At 39.3% G+C, this 20216-nt stretch overlaps 1 protein-coding gene across 1 annotated transcript in view; it reads right to left on the bottom strand.

Annotated features, from left to right (window-relative positions):
- LOC113782545 overlaps positions 1 to 20216 on the bottom strand; it is a 42132-nt gene continuing 21916 nt past the window's right edge. Inside the window, exons 7-11 of the mRNA XM_027328432.1 lie at positions 17805 to 17999; positions 14093 to 14287; positions 10377 to 10571; positions 6661 to 6855; positions 1 to 59 (exon numbers count right to left, since the gene is read on the bottom strand). Coding sequence (XP_027184233.1) covers positions 1 to 59; positions 6661 to 6855; positions 10377 to 10571; positions 14093 to 14287; positions 17805 to 17999 — 839 coding nt within the window. The remainder of the gene's footprint in view (positions 60 to 6660; positions 6856 to 10376; positions 10572 to 14092; positions 14288 to 17804; positions 18000 to 20216) is intronic.

Raw genomic sequence — 20216 nt, 5'->3', positions numbered from 1 at the left:
TCAAAGAAAGGACGAAGAACCTTTCAAGACAAAAAATGAAGGAACAAACAGCCACAAACCTACCAGTCACAAGCAGAATTCTCAGAAACAATAAGTTGCAGAAGTGAAAATATAACAACAAAGTTTCGTGCCCTCAATTGTCTAATCACCCTTATGGATGGAGGATGGCAAAGTATTATGCTGGAGAGGAAATAATTTTATAACTCAAAAATCACAACTCTTTCAATAACAAAAGTCGGACTCAAGTCTTTAAATAGACACATAAAACCGTAACACCTATTCCAATACTAATTTTTAAACACAACCCAACTATATTTCCTAAACCAACTTTGACACAAATTCTAATCCAGTTACCAAATAACAAATCAACTTCTAAAACTATTAAAATCCTAAATAGCTTGGTTTAATTTTTTTGTCAACAACTTTCAGTGTCCATTTGTATCAGATTCTAGCAATTGCCAGTGATCGGTCATTAGGTGAGGCTGATAATGGAAATGAGCAATTCATTCAATAAGTGCGTAATAGTAAGCATAGAGTAATACATTTATGTGCACACATACCAATCTCGATGGTGATCAAGTGCAAAAATGAAATATAAAAGTGTGAATGTTAAATCAGTAAATATAAAGGAGGAGTGTGAAATATAAATATGAAGTTTAATTTATGTTGTATAGTGTATGCCATGATTGATTGTTTGACATTATTACTATACAAATTTTATTCTCCCATAATATTGCATGAGTTAAAATTGTGCTCAAGTAAGGTAGAGTATTTATAATGTTAGTTGTGATATGTGATATGTGATATGTGCTGTGATTAAATTATATGGCCTCCAATGACTTTTTAAATATATAGCAAATACGCAATCAGTCGTATACATATGCACAGATTTCCTATTAACTGTGCATAAAGCTAATTTTAGATTGCCGAAATTGTAGTTGAGACATTCTTCACTCTATAGGTAGTCAGCCAACCTTTGCACTACTTAACTTTATTAATAAACTAGTGAGAGTTTAGTACATTACATTCCATCTTTGATGTTATGTAGTAATAATTTTTTTTCTCTATTTTCGCAAATCCTATGCCAAGGGAAACATACTAGATTTTACCAGTATGACGCCCAGTTTTTGTTTTTCTGTATGTTTTTCTTTTCAATCCCATAGTGGTATAAAAATTACCACAAAACTTTTTAGTGATTAACTTTGATGTAATATTATGGATAATTTGTAGCTGTGACCATGGTACGTACCTGATTTAATTCCTGTAAAGTTGGAGACGAGACCTTAAAAAAGTGAACCCTTTTGCTGGGTTTTTGAAGGTTACAATTCTATTATCACTACACATATCTTCAAATATAAGAAAATTTTTTCTCTTAACATATTCACCATATTTTTGTAGCAAAGCATGGCACTATATCAAGTTCGAGTTATTGCCTTCTTCTTGTCACACGAAGGCAATGTTGTAAGATCCAAGCATATGTTGAAATTTACTTAGTTTCGGATAGGGATGGCAATGGGGGGCACCCGCCCCGCGGGGGGCTAATGGGGAGGGGGTTGGGGCGGGGATGGGGGGAATTTCTTTCCCCCCGCTTAGAAACGGGGCGGAGCGCAGGGGAGTGTACCCCCGTCCCACCATCCGCTTTAAAAAAATAAATATATAAAATATATATGTATATAATTATATATATAATATATAATTTAATTAGTTACAAACTTATGATAATGATATTATTAGTTATATGTATTATATAATGTCTATTAGTATATATAATATAGTTGATATTATTAATTATACTAATAATTAGATATGTGTACTAATTCAAATTATTAATTGGTTATACTAAATTTACTAATACATTTATATTAAATTCCTAATTACACTTAATACGATAACATTTTTTTCTTAAAAAAGCACAAGCACACTAATGAATTAGTGATTGTATTTGTGCCAAAAGTGAAAACTTAACTACTTTAGTTATATTTATTTCATCATGTTGGATTGTATTCAAATAATTTTTATTTGATTGTTTTTATAAGTTTCAATTGTAAAATTACAATGAATAATAATTTGATGATGTGTTGATATTTTAGTACTTGATTATTTGCTAAAATTTAATCATAATAAAATTATATAACAATTTGGGGCGGGGACGGGGCCGGGGGAGCGGGGGGAGTTTGTAGGCAGCGGGGCGGGGGATGGGGAGGGGTCCCCCGCCCCAACCCCGCCCCGTTGCCATCCCTAGTTTCGGGTAACTCCAAGATGTATTTAGTTAAACGTAGTATTGATATGAAATCTTATTATGATAGATGTAGTTATAAACTTATAATGCATAGTTAATACTAAATTTTGCTTTTGTCATGTTTTTTGGTATATTGCTATTTCTTACTCCTGTTAATTTCTATTTTAAGAATTCGAATGATGAACAACAAATACGATGTCATTTGGTCTCAATGATCTGGTACAAATTTGTATGCAACTTCTTTTCTTATACTTTGATTTTTTTTTTGTTGACGTTTGTACTGAGATAAGGCCCTAATTTTTGATGCTGATCAGGACTTCCAGAGGAAGATTTAAGGCTGCACAACTCGTAAGTTTGGAAAAAATAACAAGGTTCTAGATTATGGCAAGGATTGACCTAATACCCACGGTATTGTTCAAGTGCAGAAACTAACAACCTCATATTTTCCAAGTCTCTGTGTGCTTCGATGCGATTGACAGATATAAAAGTACAGATGTGAACTCTATGCCCTCTATGCTAGAGGTCTGTTGACATTGTAATCCACCACGGTAAATCGTTTCTACCCAAAATCTTATTTGACTTGTCTCTAGAATGATACCTTTTTTGTTGATTCATTTGGAACTAATTCTTGGCTTTTTGATATTTATTGCATGCTGGTACGATTGTTACAAAAAAGAGATCAACAGTGACTTGAAGGTTATTTGCGTTGTATTAACAGAGAGATATAACTAAAATTCAATATGTTTCTTTGGAAGCTCTGGGACGAACTCTATTTTGCATTCTTAAACTTGTATCATTTTCTCATTTTGCACATTCAATATTACTTTTGGACACTTTGTATCTTAAAATTTTAATTTTAGACCTTTACACCTTAAATTCTCAAGTTTGTCTCATTTAAGCCTAATCAATAATTATGTTTGTAAAATTTTTGGGTTTGGTTATCTTGATTATTGATAGTAAATGAGCAGGAAATACTGCAAATTTTTGTTACTGATTGTAAATGTGTAGGAAATTTCTTATTGTAGGCTACGTATTCAATTCCCTACGAAGAAGGTGGTTCCAGTGACAAATACTTCATGTTTAGTTTCTATTTCTAGAATATGATTCTGACCCTCTCAAATTATTCCACAAAACAAGCAAAGTCGTTACATAATTTAACCTTTTACCAGTATATAAGCCTATCACGAGCAACATTCAACTCGAACCCGAAAAGCTTAGAGGATTTTGATATTGCAAGTCAAAAGGACCATCTCATTGTTCATTCGAGATGGTGAAGTCTTGCAATAAAATCCTTTTGCTTTGCATTGTCGCACTTTTGGTAAGTGCACCGTCTTCATAAGGGGGAAGTTGTGACAGCCCCACCTCACCCTGACAGCCCCACTTCACCCTAAGACAAACCAAAGGGTTCGGCGGACCGCCTGCCCAGCTCTCGCTAGGACTAACGGTTCAGTTTAGAGCGATTTAAAGCGTTCCGGGACTTACAAACGCGCGTAAACGAGTCAAAATGTCAAAATAAAAAAAATAAAATCGGAGTCGGCCATGAATAGTAACCGACACGTCAAAACCCAACCAAACATCAAGCAAATATTTACATGTTGAAATTTAGCAGATACAATCCAAAGTGGCATACCAAAGTGATTCAAAAGTGGATACAAGTACGGTTTGCCAAATAAAAAGGGGAAATGGACCCAAAAGTACATTTAGGGTTTCAATTAATGAGCTATACAAAAGATATGTCCAACTAGCTCAATTCGGCAACCAACTATCAATTGCAGTCCAAAAGTATTTATTTTCCTGTAAGGAAAACAAAAGGAATAGGGTGAGCTTACGCCCAGTGAGATAATACCACTCAAGCAGCAAAATTCACATAAGCATAAAGCTTTTCATTCCAATTCATCAAAAATAAGCAAAGGCACACATCAAAAGTGGTGATAAAAGGATACGGGTGGCTCTCAAGAGCCCTTTTCCTCATTTGCATTCTTGATCGAACCTTATTGACTCTCCGTCAATGTTTAAAAGTAACCAACCGTAGACTCCACTTTACTTCCATTCCTTCCACCCAACATACCCCTACCAGGCCCGAACTCCAAACACTTGCACTGTGGTATTACTCAAGTATACCGGAATCGAGAGTCTCGCATACTACAAGATTCCATATAACTTTTCCCAAGGTTCATTAATTGGCACGACCAATCCCTCGCAGGCTCGATTCAATCAACTACCAATGGAGTTGAGCTCAATGGTAACAATCACGGTCGTTGGATACTCGTCCAAACGACACCAAGTCAAGTACTTTTCATTTCATGTAACATTCCAATAACATGAGAAATAAGTGAGAGTGATAAAGTACACCCTCACTTCAATCAATATCGATGGTGCAATAACATTTAACTCATCAAGTTCAAGTATCAATGCCATATAGTAACACAAAAGTGAGTAGTACACTCACCAAGCTTGAAAATGATATTTCATGCACCTCCGTCAAAGGAGCGTCGTGAACCACCGTCACGCCCTAAAATATGAAAACAAGTACAATGAGACTCGATAACGAGTCATAAACCAATGCCAAAGATTACCAAAATAGGGTTCCATAAGCATACACAAGCATTAGAGGAAACCAGAAAAAATCCGGAAATGGAGTAAGTGTTAACCCGGAAAAAAACAGTTTTTTGACGTCATTATGCGGTTTTGGTACCAATGGCACTACGATTATCGGATGAAAGTCCAAGACCCACCGTTTCAAAGCTAAGAAATAGGAATACAATATTACAGAAGGTCACTCAACCCAGTTTCGAGTGTAACTAGGTCAAAAATGCAATCTACCACACCAGAACCGCAAAAATAGATTCACAGAACGCATTCTAGTGCAAACATCATAAATCAGCCTACCTAAGTCCAAATTTAGAATTTCTAAAACCATCTGAAAGCTAAGAAACAGGGATACATTTCATCAGAAGACCTCAACAACCAATTCGGAAGCATTCCTAGCCAAAATAACCAATTACAGAAGCAATTCCCAAATCCGGGTAAAACTAGGGCAGCAAGGGTAATTCCATCTTTTCTCAAGCTACGCTACTCCGATTGATCTGAAATTTTGCAGGAACCTCTAAAATATCATTCCCTACAACTTTCATGTTTTAACCCAAGGCCAATTCGGCCTCTAACTATGAGCTACAAAACCGGGCAGAATGTAATTCCAAGAACCCTAAATTTTCAATTTTTCTTCCAAAACAGAAATTGCTTGCAATTTACCACCTTTTCCACCTTCTAGCTTCTTTAAATACCATTTCCAATCATCATACATGACCACATAATCATATTCATATGAAAACAGAAAAATCCACAAAAATTATAAAACTTCATCAATTCAACCAAAACTCAAGATATAAATCATAAAAGTGCATCTTCTACTACTACCAATCATGATTTAAGCATCCTTAGAGGGAGGAAAGGGATCCTTCACCACTCACCTTAGGAAGACAAGAAAGAGAGCAACTAGTCCTCTTAGCTTTCCAAGTAACTCCACTAATCACCTCACAACCACTCACTTAAGGGTTTTTATGGAGTAATCTCAAGATTAATCGGTTGGATTGCAAGATTTGTGCAAGAAATGGAAGTTGAAGGTTGAAGCTTTTCCTTCTTTTTTCCCTTGAAGAGCTCGGCCAAGAGGATGACAAATGAAGCTCAAATTGGTTAAAATTCAAGTTTAGTAAAGGTAAAAGAAATTCGTCCAAGTCCACCCTCCAATCAAATCGCGCCACCTAGCACCTTTTAGGTTTATCTATATCCTTTTATTTCGCCAATATTAATCCATTTAGGTAACCCCTAATTATCTCCTAACACCTAGTAATTAAATCCTAGTATCCCAAACTTAACCTAATTGGCCGAATTTTTCCGAACTTTCCGCACTAGTGGGTCCCACGTCCGATATATGTTCTTAATTTCTCAAAACCTATTCAATACCAGAAAAATCATCTAAAAACTATATTTACTCAATAGAATTATCTGGGGAATTTCTAATCAAGAAAAGGTATAAAAGTGTGCAATTAAATAAAATAAAGCCTAGAAATTTTTCGGCTCCTCACACTCTCTCCCCCTTAAGAAATTTCGTCCTCGAAATTTTACCTTCAAAATTTAAAGTAACCAATGGCCTGTACCTTCTCCGTCTTCAGAGTCAGAAGAAACGAGGTTCTTCATGCCAGTCCCTTCTCCACTTGACGGTCCAGGGTCGGTCTTGGTTGGTTGCTGGGCTCCTTTCTTTTCACGCGCTTTAATCGGGCAATGAGCAATTCGATGCTCGGCGCTCCCACAGCACAGACATCTCCCCCACCTTTTCCAACAATTCACTTCAAAATGATTGGATTTTCTACAATAGTCACAAAATGGGAGAGGGGTAGAGGTTTGATCTCCTTGTGAGGTACCTCTCAATGGTCCTTCCAGAGTATCTTCCCTAAGTGCCTCCAAAATTTTCACACCACCCACTCCACGACCCCTCTTAGCAAATGGCCTATCTCGCTCACCCTGTTCTGGCCTTTGATTTTCAAGAGCTTTACCCTTTTTCTGTGCATAGAAGATCTTCATTTGTGGTCTTACAATTCCTGTCCTTTGAGCTTCCTCTGAAACCCCCATAGCAGGAGTGCTTTGTGCCATTGCTAAGGCCTCCTCAGAAATCCCTTCGTATTTCCTTTTTAGCTCTAAGTTCTGGTGCAAAAGCTCAATCTTTTCTGAATACTCGTGCTTCCATCGCCCTTCCCAGTATTCGGCTAGTCTCCTTTGGACCTCTATTTCGTCTCGAAGAACCGCGATTTCTTTATATATATCAACCCAATGTGCCATCTCCCGGAGTCGCTGGAACTCAAATGATAGCCAGCCAGGTGAATCAATGGGTCATAATAAATTCTTAAGTACATGTGACACTCTCGGTCCTTGTCTTTGTTCAGCGGTTGTTTCCTTTTCTCCTCTTGACTCTTGGCCTCGCTCAGTTCCACGGCCACGACCATGACCACGACTACATCTTCTTTTCATATGATATATCTATATATATATATATTTTTTTTTTCTCTCTTTTCTTTTCTTTTCCCCCCCAAAAAGTAATTTCATGAATGAACACAATAAGGTGACTAAAATAACAAAATTTAAGGCACCAAATACCCAAATAAGCATATACACACATAATACACCACATACATATCAGGGAAACAAATGATCAACGACACAAATACGTATCAAAGCAGGCAATGATTCATATACACCAATACACGAACCGACGGCATGCAGTAACAATATACGGGCGAAGCAAAAGACAAGAGATATATCGTCCTATACCCAGTTAAAATAACCCCGTCCGGTCTCTCAGGTACTTTCTATCCAACTAGATGTCCATTGACCTCTTGAAATCATTCTGGCCAAACAATACCTATTCAGGTTCCCAAAACGCCTCAACTCTAGCGTACTCGGGCACAAGAATCCGAAAGAAGACAATTCACATCTCGAGTTGGCCAGTCCCAAGAGAAAACTATCTGCAATCGAAATTCCTCCCTGACGTACCTATCTATGTTCCTCAAATATCACACGAAACATTTAAGGCCTATAACGTTCACAATTCATAGCTTATGCTCGAACGAGCACTTAATCCTTCATACCTATTCACCACTCAGTCCAGGCTCACTCCGCGCAGAGACCGCGCGAAGCAGGCTCTGAAACCACCTGTGACAGCCCTACCTCACCCTAAGACGAGCCAAAGGGTTCGGCGGACAGCCTGCCCAACTCTCGCCAGGACTAACGGTTCAGTTTAGAGCGATTTAAAGTGTTCCGAGACTTACAAACGCGCGTAAACGAGTCAAAATGTCAAAATAAAAAAAACAAAACCGGAGTCGGCCATGAATAGTAACCGACATGTCAAAACCCAATCCCTCGCCAGCTCGATTCAATCAACCACCAATGGAGTTGAGCTCAATGGTAAGAATCACGGTCGTTGCATACTCGTCCAAACGACACCAAGTCAAGTACTTTTCATTTCATGTAACATTCCAATAACATGAGAAATAAGTGAGAGTGATAAAATACACCCTCACTTCAATCAATATCGATGGTGCAATAACATTTAACTCATCAAGTTCAAGTATCAATGCCATATAGTAACACAAAAGTGAGTAGTACACTCACCAAGCTTGAAAATGATATTTCATGCACCTCCGTCAAAGGAGCGTCGTGAACCACCGTCACGCCCTAAAATATGCAAACAAGTACAATGAGACTCGATAACGAGTCATAAACCAATGCCAAAGATTACCAAAATAGGGTTCCATAAGCATACACAAGCATTAGAGGAAACCAGAAAAAATCCGGAAATGGAGTAAGTGTTAACCCGGAAAAAAATAGTTTTTTGACGTCATTATGCGGTTTTGGTACCAATGGCACTACGATTATCGGATGAAGGTCCAAGACCCACCGTTTCAAAGCTAAGAAATAGGAATACAATATTACAGAAGGTCACTCAACCCAGTTTCGAGTGTAACTAGGTCAAAAATGCAATCTACCACACCAGAACCGCAAAAATAGATTCACAGAACGCATTCTAGTGCAAACATCATAAATCAGCCTACCTAAGTCCAAATTCAGAAATTCTAAAACCATCTGAAAGCTAAGAAATAGGGATACATTTCATCAGAAGACCTCAACAACCAATTCGGAAGCATTCCTAGCCAAAATAACCAATTATAGAAGCAATTCCCAAATCCGGGTAAAACCAGGGCAGCAAGGGTAATTCCATCTTTTCTCAAGCTACGCTACTCCGATTGATCTGAAATTTTGCAGGCACCTCTAAAATATCATTCCCTACAACTTTCATGTTTTAACCCAAGGCCAATTCGGCCTCTAACTATGAGCTACAAAACCGGGCAGAATGTAATTCCAAGAACCCTAAATTTTCAATTTTTCTTCCAAAACAGAAATTGCTTGCAATTTACCACCTTTTCCACCTTCTAGCTTCTTTAAATACCATTTCCAATCATCATACATGACCACATAATCATATTCATATGAAAACAGAAAAATCCCCAAAAATTATAAAACTTCATCAATTCAACCAAAACTCAAGATATAAATCATAAAAGTGCATCTTCTGCTACTACCAATCATGATTTAAGCATCCTTAGAGGGAGGAAAGGGATCCTTCACCACTCACCTTAGGAAGACAAGAAAGAGAGCAACTAGTCCTCTTAGCTTTCCAAGTAACTCCACTAATCACCTCACAACCACTCACTTAAGGGTTTTTATGGAGTAATCTCAAGATTAATCGGTTGGATTGCAAGATTTGTGCAAGAAATGGAAGTTGAAGGTTGAAGCTTTTCCTTCTTTTTTCCCTTGAAGAGCTCGGCCAAGAGGATGACAAATGAAGCTCAAATTGGTTAAAATTCAAGTTTAGTAAAGGTAAAAGAAATTCGTCCAAGTCCACCCTCCAATCAAATCGCGCCACCTAGCACCTTTTAGGTTTATCTATATCCTTTTATTTCGCCAATATTAATCCATTTAGGTAACCCCTAATTATCTCCTAACACCTAGTAATTAAATCCTAGTATCCCAAACTTAACCTAATTGGCCGAATTTTTCCGAACTTTCCGCACTAGTGGGTCCCACGTCCGATATATGTTCTTAATTTCTCAAAACCTATTCAATACCAGAAAAATCATCTAAAAACTATATTTACTCAATAGAATTATCTGGGGAATTTCTAATCAAGAAAAGGTATAAAAGTGTGCAATTAAATAAAATAAAGCCTAGAAATTTTTCGGCTCCTCACACTCTCTCCCCCTTAAGAAATTTCGTCCTCGAAATTTTACCTTCAAAATTTAAAGTAACCAATGGCCTGTACCTTCTCCGTCTTCAGAGTCAGAAGAAACGAGGTTCTTCATGCCAGTCCCTTCTCCACTTGACGGTCCAGGGTCGGTCTTGGTTGGTTGCTGGGCTCCTTTCTTTTCACGCGCTTTAATCGGGCAATGAGCAATTCGATGCTCGGCGCTCCCACAGCACAGACATCTCCCCCCCCTTTTCCAACAATTCACTTCAAAATGATTGAATTTTCTACAATAGTCACAAAATGGGAGAGGGGTAGAGGTTTGATCTCCTTGTGAGGTACCTCTCAATGGTCCTTCCAGAGTATCTTCCCTAAGTGCCTCCAAAATTTTCACACCACCCACTCCACGACCCCTCTTAGCAAATGGCCTATCTCGCTCACCCTGTTCTGGCCTTTGATTTTCAAGAGCTTTACCCTTTTTCTGTGCATAGAAGATCTTCATTTGTGGTCTTACAATTCCTGTCCTTTGAGCTTCCTCTGAAACCCCCATAGCAGGAGTGCTTTGTGCCATTGCTAAGGCCTCCTCAGAAATCCCTTCGTATTTCCTTTTTAGCTCTAAGTTCTGGTGCAAAAGCTCAATCTTTTCTGAATACTCGTGCTTCCATCGCCCTTCCCAGTATTCGGCTAGTCTCCTTTGGACCTCTATTTCGTCTCGAAGAACCGCGATTTCTTTATATATATCAACCCAATGTGCCATCTCCCGGAGTCGCTGGAACTCAAATGATAGCCAGCCAGGTGAATCAATGGGTCATAATAAATTCTTAAGTACATGTGACACTCTCGGTCCTTGTCTTTGTTCAGCGGTTGTTTCCTTTTCTCCTCTTGACTCTTGGCCTCGCTCAGTTCCACGGCCACGACCATGACCACGACTACATCTTCTTTTCATATGATATATCTATATATATATATATATATATTTTCTCTCTTTTCTTTTCTTTTCCCCCCCAAAAAGTAATTTCATGAATGAACACAATAAGGTGACTAAAATAACAAAATTTAAGGCACCAAATACCCAAATAAGCATATACACACATAATACACCACATACATATCAGGGAAACAAATGATCAACGACACAAATACGTATCAAAGCAGGCAATGATTCATATACACCAATACACAAACCGACGGCATGCAGTAACAATATACGGGCGAAGCAAAAGACAAGAGATATATCGTCCTATACCCAGTTAAAATAACCCCGTCCGGTCTCTCAGGTACTTTCTATCCAACTAGATGTCCATTGACCTCTTGAAATCATTCTGGCCAAACAATACCTATTCAGGTTCCCAAAACGCCTCAACTCTAGCGTACTCGGGCACAAGAATCCGAAAGAAGACAATTCACATCTCGAGTTGGCCAGTCCCAAGAGAAAACTATCTGCAATCGAAATTCCTCCCTGACGTACCTATCTATGTTCCTCAAATATCACACGAAACATTTAAGGCCTATAACGTTCACAATTCATAGCTTATGCTCGAACGAGCACTTAATCCTTCATACCTATTCACCACTCAGTCCAGGCTCACTCCGCGCAGAGACCGCGCGAAGCAGGCTCTGAAACCACCTGTGACAGCCCTACCTCACCCTAAGACGAGCCAAAGGGTTCGGCGGACAGCCTGCCCAACTCTCGCCAGGACTAACGGTTCAGTTTAGAGCGATTTAAAGCGTTCCGGGACTTACAAACGCGCGTAAACGAGTCAAAATGTCAAAATAAAAAAAACAAAACCGGAGTCGGCCATGAATAGTAACCGACATGTCAAAACCCAATCCCTCGCCAGCTCGATTCAATCAACTACCAATGGAGTTGAGCTCAATGGTAACAATCACGGTCGTTGCATACTCGTCCAAACGACACCAAGTCAAGTACTTTTCATTTCATGTAACATTCCAATAACATGAGAAATAAGTGAGAGTGATAAAGTACACCCTCACTTCAATCAATATCGATGGTGCAATAACATTTAACTCATCAAGTTCAAGTATCAATGCCATATAGTAACACAAAAGTGAGTAGTACACTCACCAAGCTTGAAAATGATATTTCATGCACCTCCGTCAAAGGAGCGTCGTGAACCACCGTCACGCCCTAAAATATGCAAACAAGTGCAATGAGACTCGATAACGAGTCATAAACCAATGCCAAAGATTACCAAAATAGGGTTCCATAAGCATACACAAGCATTAGAGGAAACCAGAAAAAATCCGGAAATGGAGTAAGTGTTAACCCGGAAAAAAACAGTTTTTTGACGTCATTATGCGGTTTTGGTACCAATGGCACTACGATTATCGGATGAAGGTCCAAGACCCACCGTTTCAAAGCTAAGAAATAGGAATACAATATTACAGAAGGTCACTCAACCCAGTTTCGAGTGTAACTAGGTCAAAAATGCAATCTACCACACCAGAACCGCAAAAATAGATTCACAGAACGCATTCTAGTGCAAACATCATAAATCAGCCTACCTAAGTCCAAATTCAGAAATTCTAAAACCATCTGAAAGCTAAGAAATAGGGATACATTTCATCAGAAGACCTCAACAACCAATTCGGAAGCATTCCTAGCCAAAATAACCAATTATAGAAGCAATTCCCAAATCCGGGTAAAACCAGGGCAGCAAGGGTAATTCCATCTTTTCTCAAGCTACGCTACTCCGATTGATCTGAAATTTTGCAGGCACCTCTAAAATATCATTCCCTACAACTTTCATGTTTTAACCCAAGGCCAATTCGGCCTCTAACTATGAGCTACAAAACCGGGCAGAATGTAATTCCAAGAACCCTAAATTTTCAATTTTTCTTCCAAAACAGAAATTGCTTGCAATTTACCACCTTTTCCACCTTCTAGCTTCTTTAAATACCATTTCCAATCATCATACATGACCACATAATCATATTCATATGAAAACAGAAAAATCCCCAAAAATTATAAAACTTCATCAATTCAACCAAAACTCAAGATATAAATCATAAAAGTGCATCTTCTACTACTACCAATCATGATTTAAGCATCCTTAGAGGGAGGAAAGGGATCCTTCACCACTCACCTTAGGAAGACAAGAAAGAGAGCAACTAGTCCTCTTAGCTTTCCAAGTAACTCCACTAATCACCTCACAACCACTCACTTAAGGGTTTTTATGGAGTAATCTCAAGATTAATCGGTTGGATTGCAAGATTTGTGCAAGAAATGGAAGTTGAAGGTTGAAGCTTTTCCTTCTTTTTTCCCTTGAAGAGCTCGGCCAAGAGGATGACAAATGAAGCTCAAATTGGTTAAAATTCAAGTTTAGTAAAGGTAAAAGAAATTCGTCCAAGTCCACCCTCCAATCAAATCGCGCCACCTAGCACCTTTTAGGTTTATCTATATCCTTTTATTTCGCCAATATTAATCCATTTAGGTAACCCCTAATTATCTCCTAACACCTAGTAATTAAATCCTAGTATCCCAAACTTAACCTAATTGGCCGAATTTTTCCGAACTTTCCGCACTAGTGGGTCCCACGTCCGATATATGTTCTTAATTTCTCAAAACCTATTCAATACCAGAAAAATCATCTAAAAACTATATTTACTCAATAGAATTATCTGGGGAATTTCTAATCAAGAAAAGGTATAAAAGTGTGCAATTAAATAAAATAAAGCCTAGAAATTTTTCGGCTCCTCACACTCTCTCCCCCTTAAGAAATTTCGTCCTCGAAATTTTACCTTCAAAATTTAAAGTAACCAATGGCCTGTACCTTCTCCGTCTTCAGAGTCAGAAGAAACGAGGTTCTTCATGCCAGTCCCTTCTCCACTTGACGGTCCAGGGTCGGTCTTGGTTGGTTGCTGGGCTCCTTTCTTTTCACGCGCTTTAATCGGGCAATGAGCAATTCGATGCTCGGCGCTCCCACAGCACAGACATCTCCCCCACCTTTTCCAACAATTCACTTCAAAATGATTGGATTTTCTACAATAGTCACAAAATGGGAGAGGGGTAGAGGTTTGATCTCCTTGTGAGGTACCTCTCAATGGTCCTTCCAGAGTATCTTCCCTAAGTGCCTCCAAAATTTTCACACCACCCACTCCACGACCCCTCTTAGCAAATGGCCTATCTCGCTCACCCTGTTCTGGCCTTTGATTTTCAAGAGCTTTACCCTTTTTCTGTGCATAGAAGATCTTCATTTGTGGTCTTACAATTCCTGTCCTTTGAGCTTCCTCTGAAACCCCCATAGCAGGAGTGCTTTGTGCCATTGCTAAGGCCTCCTCAGAAATCCCTTCGTATTTCCTTTTTAGCTCTAAGTTCTGGTGCAAAAGCTCAATCTTTTCTGAATACTCGTGCTTCCATCGCCCTTCCCAGTATTCGGCTAGTCTCCTTTGGACCTCTATTTCGTCTCGAAGAACCGCGATTTCTTTATATATATCAACCCAATGTGCCATCTCCCGGAGTCGCTGGAACTCAAATGATAGCCAGCCAGGTGAATCAATGGGTCATAATAAATTCTTAAGTACATGTGACACTCTCGGTCCTTGTCTTTGTTCAGCGGTTGTTTCCTTTTCTCCTCTTGACTCTTGGCCTCGCTCAGTTCCACGGCCACGACCATGACCACGACTACATCTTCTTTTCATATGATATATCTATATATATATATATTTTTTTTCTCTCTTTTCTTTTCTTTTCCCCCCCAAAAAGTAATTTCATGAATGAACACAATAAGGTGACTAAAATAACAAAATTTAAGGCACCAAATACCCAAATAAGCATATACACACATAATACACCACATACATATCAGGGAAACAAATGATCAACGACACAAATACGTATCAAAGCAGGCAATGATTCATATACACCAATACACGAACCGACGGCATGCAATAACAATATACGGGCGAAGCAAAAGACAAGAGATATATCGTCCTATACCCAGTTAAAATAACCCCGTCCGGTCTCTCAGGTACTTTCTATCCAACTAGATGTCCATTGACCTCTTGAAATCATTCTGGCCAAACAATACCTATTCAGGTTCCCAAAACGCCTCAACTCTAGCGTACTCGGGCACAAGAATCCGAAAGAAGACAATTCACATCTCGAGTTGGCCAGTCCCAAGAGAAAACTATCTGCAATCGAAATTCCTCCCTGACGTACCTATCTATGTTCCTCAAATATCACACGAAACATTTAAGGCCTATAACGTTCACAATTCATAGCTTATGCTCGAACGAGCACTTAATCCTTCATACCTATTCACCACTCAGTCCAGGCTCACTCCGCGCAGAGACCGCGCGAAGCAGGCTCTGAAACCACCTGTGACAGCCCTACCTCACCCTAAGACGAGCCAAAGGGTTCGGCGGACAGCCTGCCCAACTCTCGCCAGGACTAACGGTTCAGTTTAGAGCGATTTAAAGCGTTCCGGGACTTACAAACGCGCGTAAACGAGTCAAAATGTCAAAATAAAAAAAACAAAACCGGAGTCGGCCATGAATAGTAACCGACATGTCAAAACCCAATCCCTCGCCAGCTCGATTCAATCAACTACCAATGGAGTTGAGCTCAATGGTAACAATCACGGTCGTTGCATACTCGTCCAAACGACACCAAGTCAAGTACTTTTCATTTCATGTAACATTCCAATAACATGAGAAATAAGTGAGAGTGATAAAGTACACCCTCACTTCAATCAATATCGATGGTGCAATAACATTTAACTCATCAAGTTCAAGTATCAATGCCATATAGTAACACAAAAGTGAGTAGTACACTCACCAAGCTTGAAAATGATATTTCATGCACCTCCGTCAAAGGAGCGTCGTGAACCACCGTCACGCCCTAAAATATGCAAACAAGTACAATGAGACTCGATAACGAGTCATAAACCAATGCCAAAGATTACCAAAATAGGGTTCCATAAGCATACACAAGCATTAGAGGAAACCAGAAAAAATCCGGAAATGGAGTAAGTGTTAACCCGGAAAAAAACAGTTTTTTGACGTCATTATGCGGTTTTGGTACCAATGGCACTACGATTATCGGATGAAGGTCCAAGACCCACCGTTTCAAAGCTAAGAAATAGGAATACAATATTACAGAAGGTCACTCAACCCAGTTTCGAGTGTAACTAGGTCAAAAATGCAATCTACCACACCAGAACCGCAAAAATAGATTCACAGAACGCATTCTAGTGCAAACATCATAAATCAGCCTACCTAAGTCCAAATTCAGAAATTCTAAAACCATCTGAAAGCTAAGAAATAGGGATACATTTCATCAGAAGACCTCAACAACCAATTCGGAAGCATTCCTAGCCAAAATAACCAATTATAGAAGCAATTCCCAAATCCGGGTAAAACCAGGGCAGCAAGGGTAATTCCATCTTTTCTCAAGCTACGCTACTCCGATTGATCTGAAATTTTGCAGGCACCTCTAAAATATCATTCCCTACAACTTTCATGTTTTAACCCAAGGCCAATTCGGCCTCTAACTATGAGCTACAAAACCGGGCAGAATGTAATTCCAAGAACCCTAAATTTTCAATTTTTCTTCCAAAACAGAAATTGCTTGCAATTTACCACCTTTTCCACCTTCTAGCTTCTTTAAATACCATTTCCAATCATCATACATGACCACATAATCATATTCATATGAAAACAGAAAAATCCCCAAAAATTATAAAACTTCATCAATTCAACCAAAACTCAAGATATAAATCATAAAAGTGCATCTTCTACTACTACCAATCATGATTTAAGCATCCTTAGAGGGAGGAAAGGGATCCTTCACCACTCACCTTAGGAAGACAAGAAAGAGAGCAACTAGTCCTCTTAGCTTTCCAAGTAACTCCACTAATCACCTCACAACCACTCACTTAAGGGTTTTTATGGAGTAATCTCAAGATTAATCGGTTGGATTGCAAGATTTGTGCAAGAAATGGAAGTTGAAGGTTGAAGCTTTTCCTTCTTTTTTCCCTTGAAGAGCTCGGCCAAGAGGATGACAAATGAAGCTCAAATTGGTTAAAATTCAAGTTTAGTAAAGGTAAAAGAAATTCGTCCAAGTCCACCCTCCAATCAAATCGCGCCACCTAGCACCTTTTAGGTTTATCTATATCCTTTTATTTCGCCAATATTAATCCATTTAGGTAACCCCTAATTATCTCCTAACACCTAGTAATTAAATCCTAGTATCCCAAACTTAACCTAATTGGCCGAATTTTTCCGAACTTTCCGCACTAGTGGGTCCCACGTCCGATATATGTTCTTAATTTCTCAAAACCTATTCAATACCAGAAAAATCATCTAAAAACTATATTTACTCAATAGAATTATCTGGGGAATTTCTAATCAAGAAAAGGTATAAAAGTGTGCAATTAAATAAAATAAAGCCTAGAAATTTTTCGGCTCCTCACACTCTCTCCCCCTTAAGAAATTTCGTCCTCGAAATTTTACCTTCAAAATTTAAAGTAACCAATGGCCTACCTTCTCCGTCTTCAGAGTCAGAAGAAACGAGGTTCTTCATGCCAGTCCCTTCTCCACTTGACGGTCCAGGGTCGGTCTTGGTTGGTTGCTGGGCTCCTTTCTTTTCACGCGCTTTAATCGGGCAATGAGCAATTCGATGCTCGGCGCTCCCACAGCACAGACATCTCCCCCACCTTTTCCAACAATTCACTTCAAAATGATTGGATTTTCTACAATAGTCACAAAATGGGAGAGGGGTAGAGGTTTGATCTCCTTGTGAGGTACCTCTCAATGGTCCTTCCAGAGTATCTTCCCTAAGTGCCTCCAAAATTTTCACACCACCCACTCCACGACCCCTCTTAGCAAATGGCCTATCTCGCTCACCCTGTTCTGGCCTTTGATTTTCAAGAGCTTTACCCTTTTTCTGTGCATAGAAGATCTTCATTTGTGGTCTTACAATTCCTGTCCTTTGAGCTTCCTCTGAAACCCCCATAGCAGGAGTGCTTTGTGCCATTGCTAAGGCCTCCTCAGAAATCCCTTCGTATTTCCTTTTTAGCTCTAAGTTCTGGTGCAAAAGCTCAATCTTTTCTGAATACTCGTGCTTCCATCGCCCTTCCCAGTATTCGGCTAGTCTCCTTTGGACCTCTATTTCGTCTCGAAGAACCGCGATTTCTTTATATATATCAACCCAATGTGCCATCTCCCGGAGTCGCTGGAACTCAAATGATAGCCAGCCAGGTGAATCAATGGGTCATAATAAATTCTTAAGTACATGTGACACTCTCGGTCCTTGTCTTTGTTCAGCGGTTGTTTCCTTTTCTCCTCTTGACTCTTGGCCTCGCTCAGTTCCACGGCCACGACCATGACCACGACTACATCTTCTTTTCATATGATATATCTATATATATATATATATTTTTTTCTCTCTTTTCTTTTCTTTTCCCCCCCAAAAAGTAATTTCATGAATGAACACAATAAGGTGACTAAAATAACAAAATTTAAGGCACCAAATACCCAAATAAGCATATACACACATAATACACCACATACATATCAGGGAAACAAATGATCAACGACACAAATACGTATCAAAGCAGGCAATGATTCATATACACCAATACACGAACCGACGGCATGCAGTAACAATATACGGGCGAAGCAAAAGACAAGAGATATATCGTCCTATACCCAGTTAAAATAACCCCGTCCGGTCTCTCAGGTACTTTCTATCCAACTAGATGTCCATTGACCTCTTGAAATCATTCTGGCCAAACAATACCTATTCAGGTTCCCAAAACGCCTCAACTCTAGCGTACTCGGGCACAAGAATCCGAAAGAAGACAATTCACATCTCGAGTTGGCCAGTCCCAAGAGAAAACTATCTGCAATCGAAATTCCTCCCTGACGTACCTATCTATGTTCCTCAAATATCACACGAAACATTTAAGGCCTATAACGTTCACAATTCATAGCTTATGCTCGAACGAGCACTTAATCCTTCATACCTATTCACCACTCAGTCCAGGCTCACTCCGCGCAGAGACCGCGCGAAGCAGGCTCTGAAACCACCTGTGACAGCCCTACCTCACCCTAAGACGAGCCAAAGGGTTCGGCGGACAGCCTGCCCAACTCTCGCCAGGACTAACGGTTCAGTTTAGAGCGATTTAAAGCGTTCCGGGACTTACAAACGCGCGTAAACGAGTCAAAATGTCAAAATAAAAAAAACAAAACCGGAGTCGGCCATGAATAGTAACCGACATGTCAAAACCCAATCCCTCGCCAGCTCGATTCAATCAACTACCAATGGAGTTGAGCTCAATGGTAACAATCACGGTCGTTGCATACTCGTCCAAACGACACCAAGTCAAGTACTTTTCATTTCATGTAACATTCCAATAACATGAGAAATAAGTGAGAGTGATAAAGTACACCCTCACTTCAATCAATATCGATGGTGCAATAACATTTAACTCATCAAGTTCAAGTATCAATGCCATATAGTAACACAAAAGTGAGTAGTACACTCACCAAGCTTGAAAATGATATTTCATGCACCTCCGTCAAAGGAGCGTCGTGAACCACCGTCACGCCCTAAAATATGCAAACAAGTACAATGAGACTCGATAACGAGTCATAAACCAATGCCAAAGATTACCAAAATAGGGTTCCATAAGCATACACAAGCATTAGAGGAAACCAGAAAAAATCCGGAAATGGAGTAAGTGTTAACCCGGAAAAAAACAGTTTTTTGACGTCATTATGCGGTTTTGGTACCAATGGCACTACGATTATCGGATGAAGGTCCAAGACCCACCGTTTCAAAGCTAAGAAATAGGAATACAATATTACAGAAGGTCACTCAACCCAGTTTCGAGTGTAACTAGGTCAAAAATGCAATCTACCACACCAGAACCGCAAAAATAGATTCACAGAACGCATTCTAGTGCAAACATCATAAATCAGCCTACCTAAGTCCAAATTCAGAAATTCTAAAACCATCTGAAAGCTAAGAAAAGGGATACATTTCATCAGAAGACCTCAACAACCAATTCGGAAGCATTCCTAGCCAAAATAACCAATTATAGAAGCAATTCCCAAATCCGGGTAAAACCAGGGCAGCAAGGGTAATTCCATCTTTTCTCAAGCTACGCTACTCCGATTGATCTGAAATTTTGCAGGCACCTCTAAAATATCATT

The sequence above is a fragment of the Coffea eugenioides genome, chromosome 9 (genome assembly GCF_003713205.1).
Source record: "Coffea eugenioides isolate CCC68of chromosome 9, Ceug_1.0, whole genome shotgun sequence".
NCBI classification, from domain to species: domain Eukaryota; kingdom Viridiplantae; phylum Streptophyta; class Magnoliopsida; order Gentianales; family Rubiaceae; genus Coffea; species Coffea eugenioides.
This window is presented reverse-complemented; position numbering and strand designations above follow the sequence as displayed.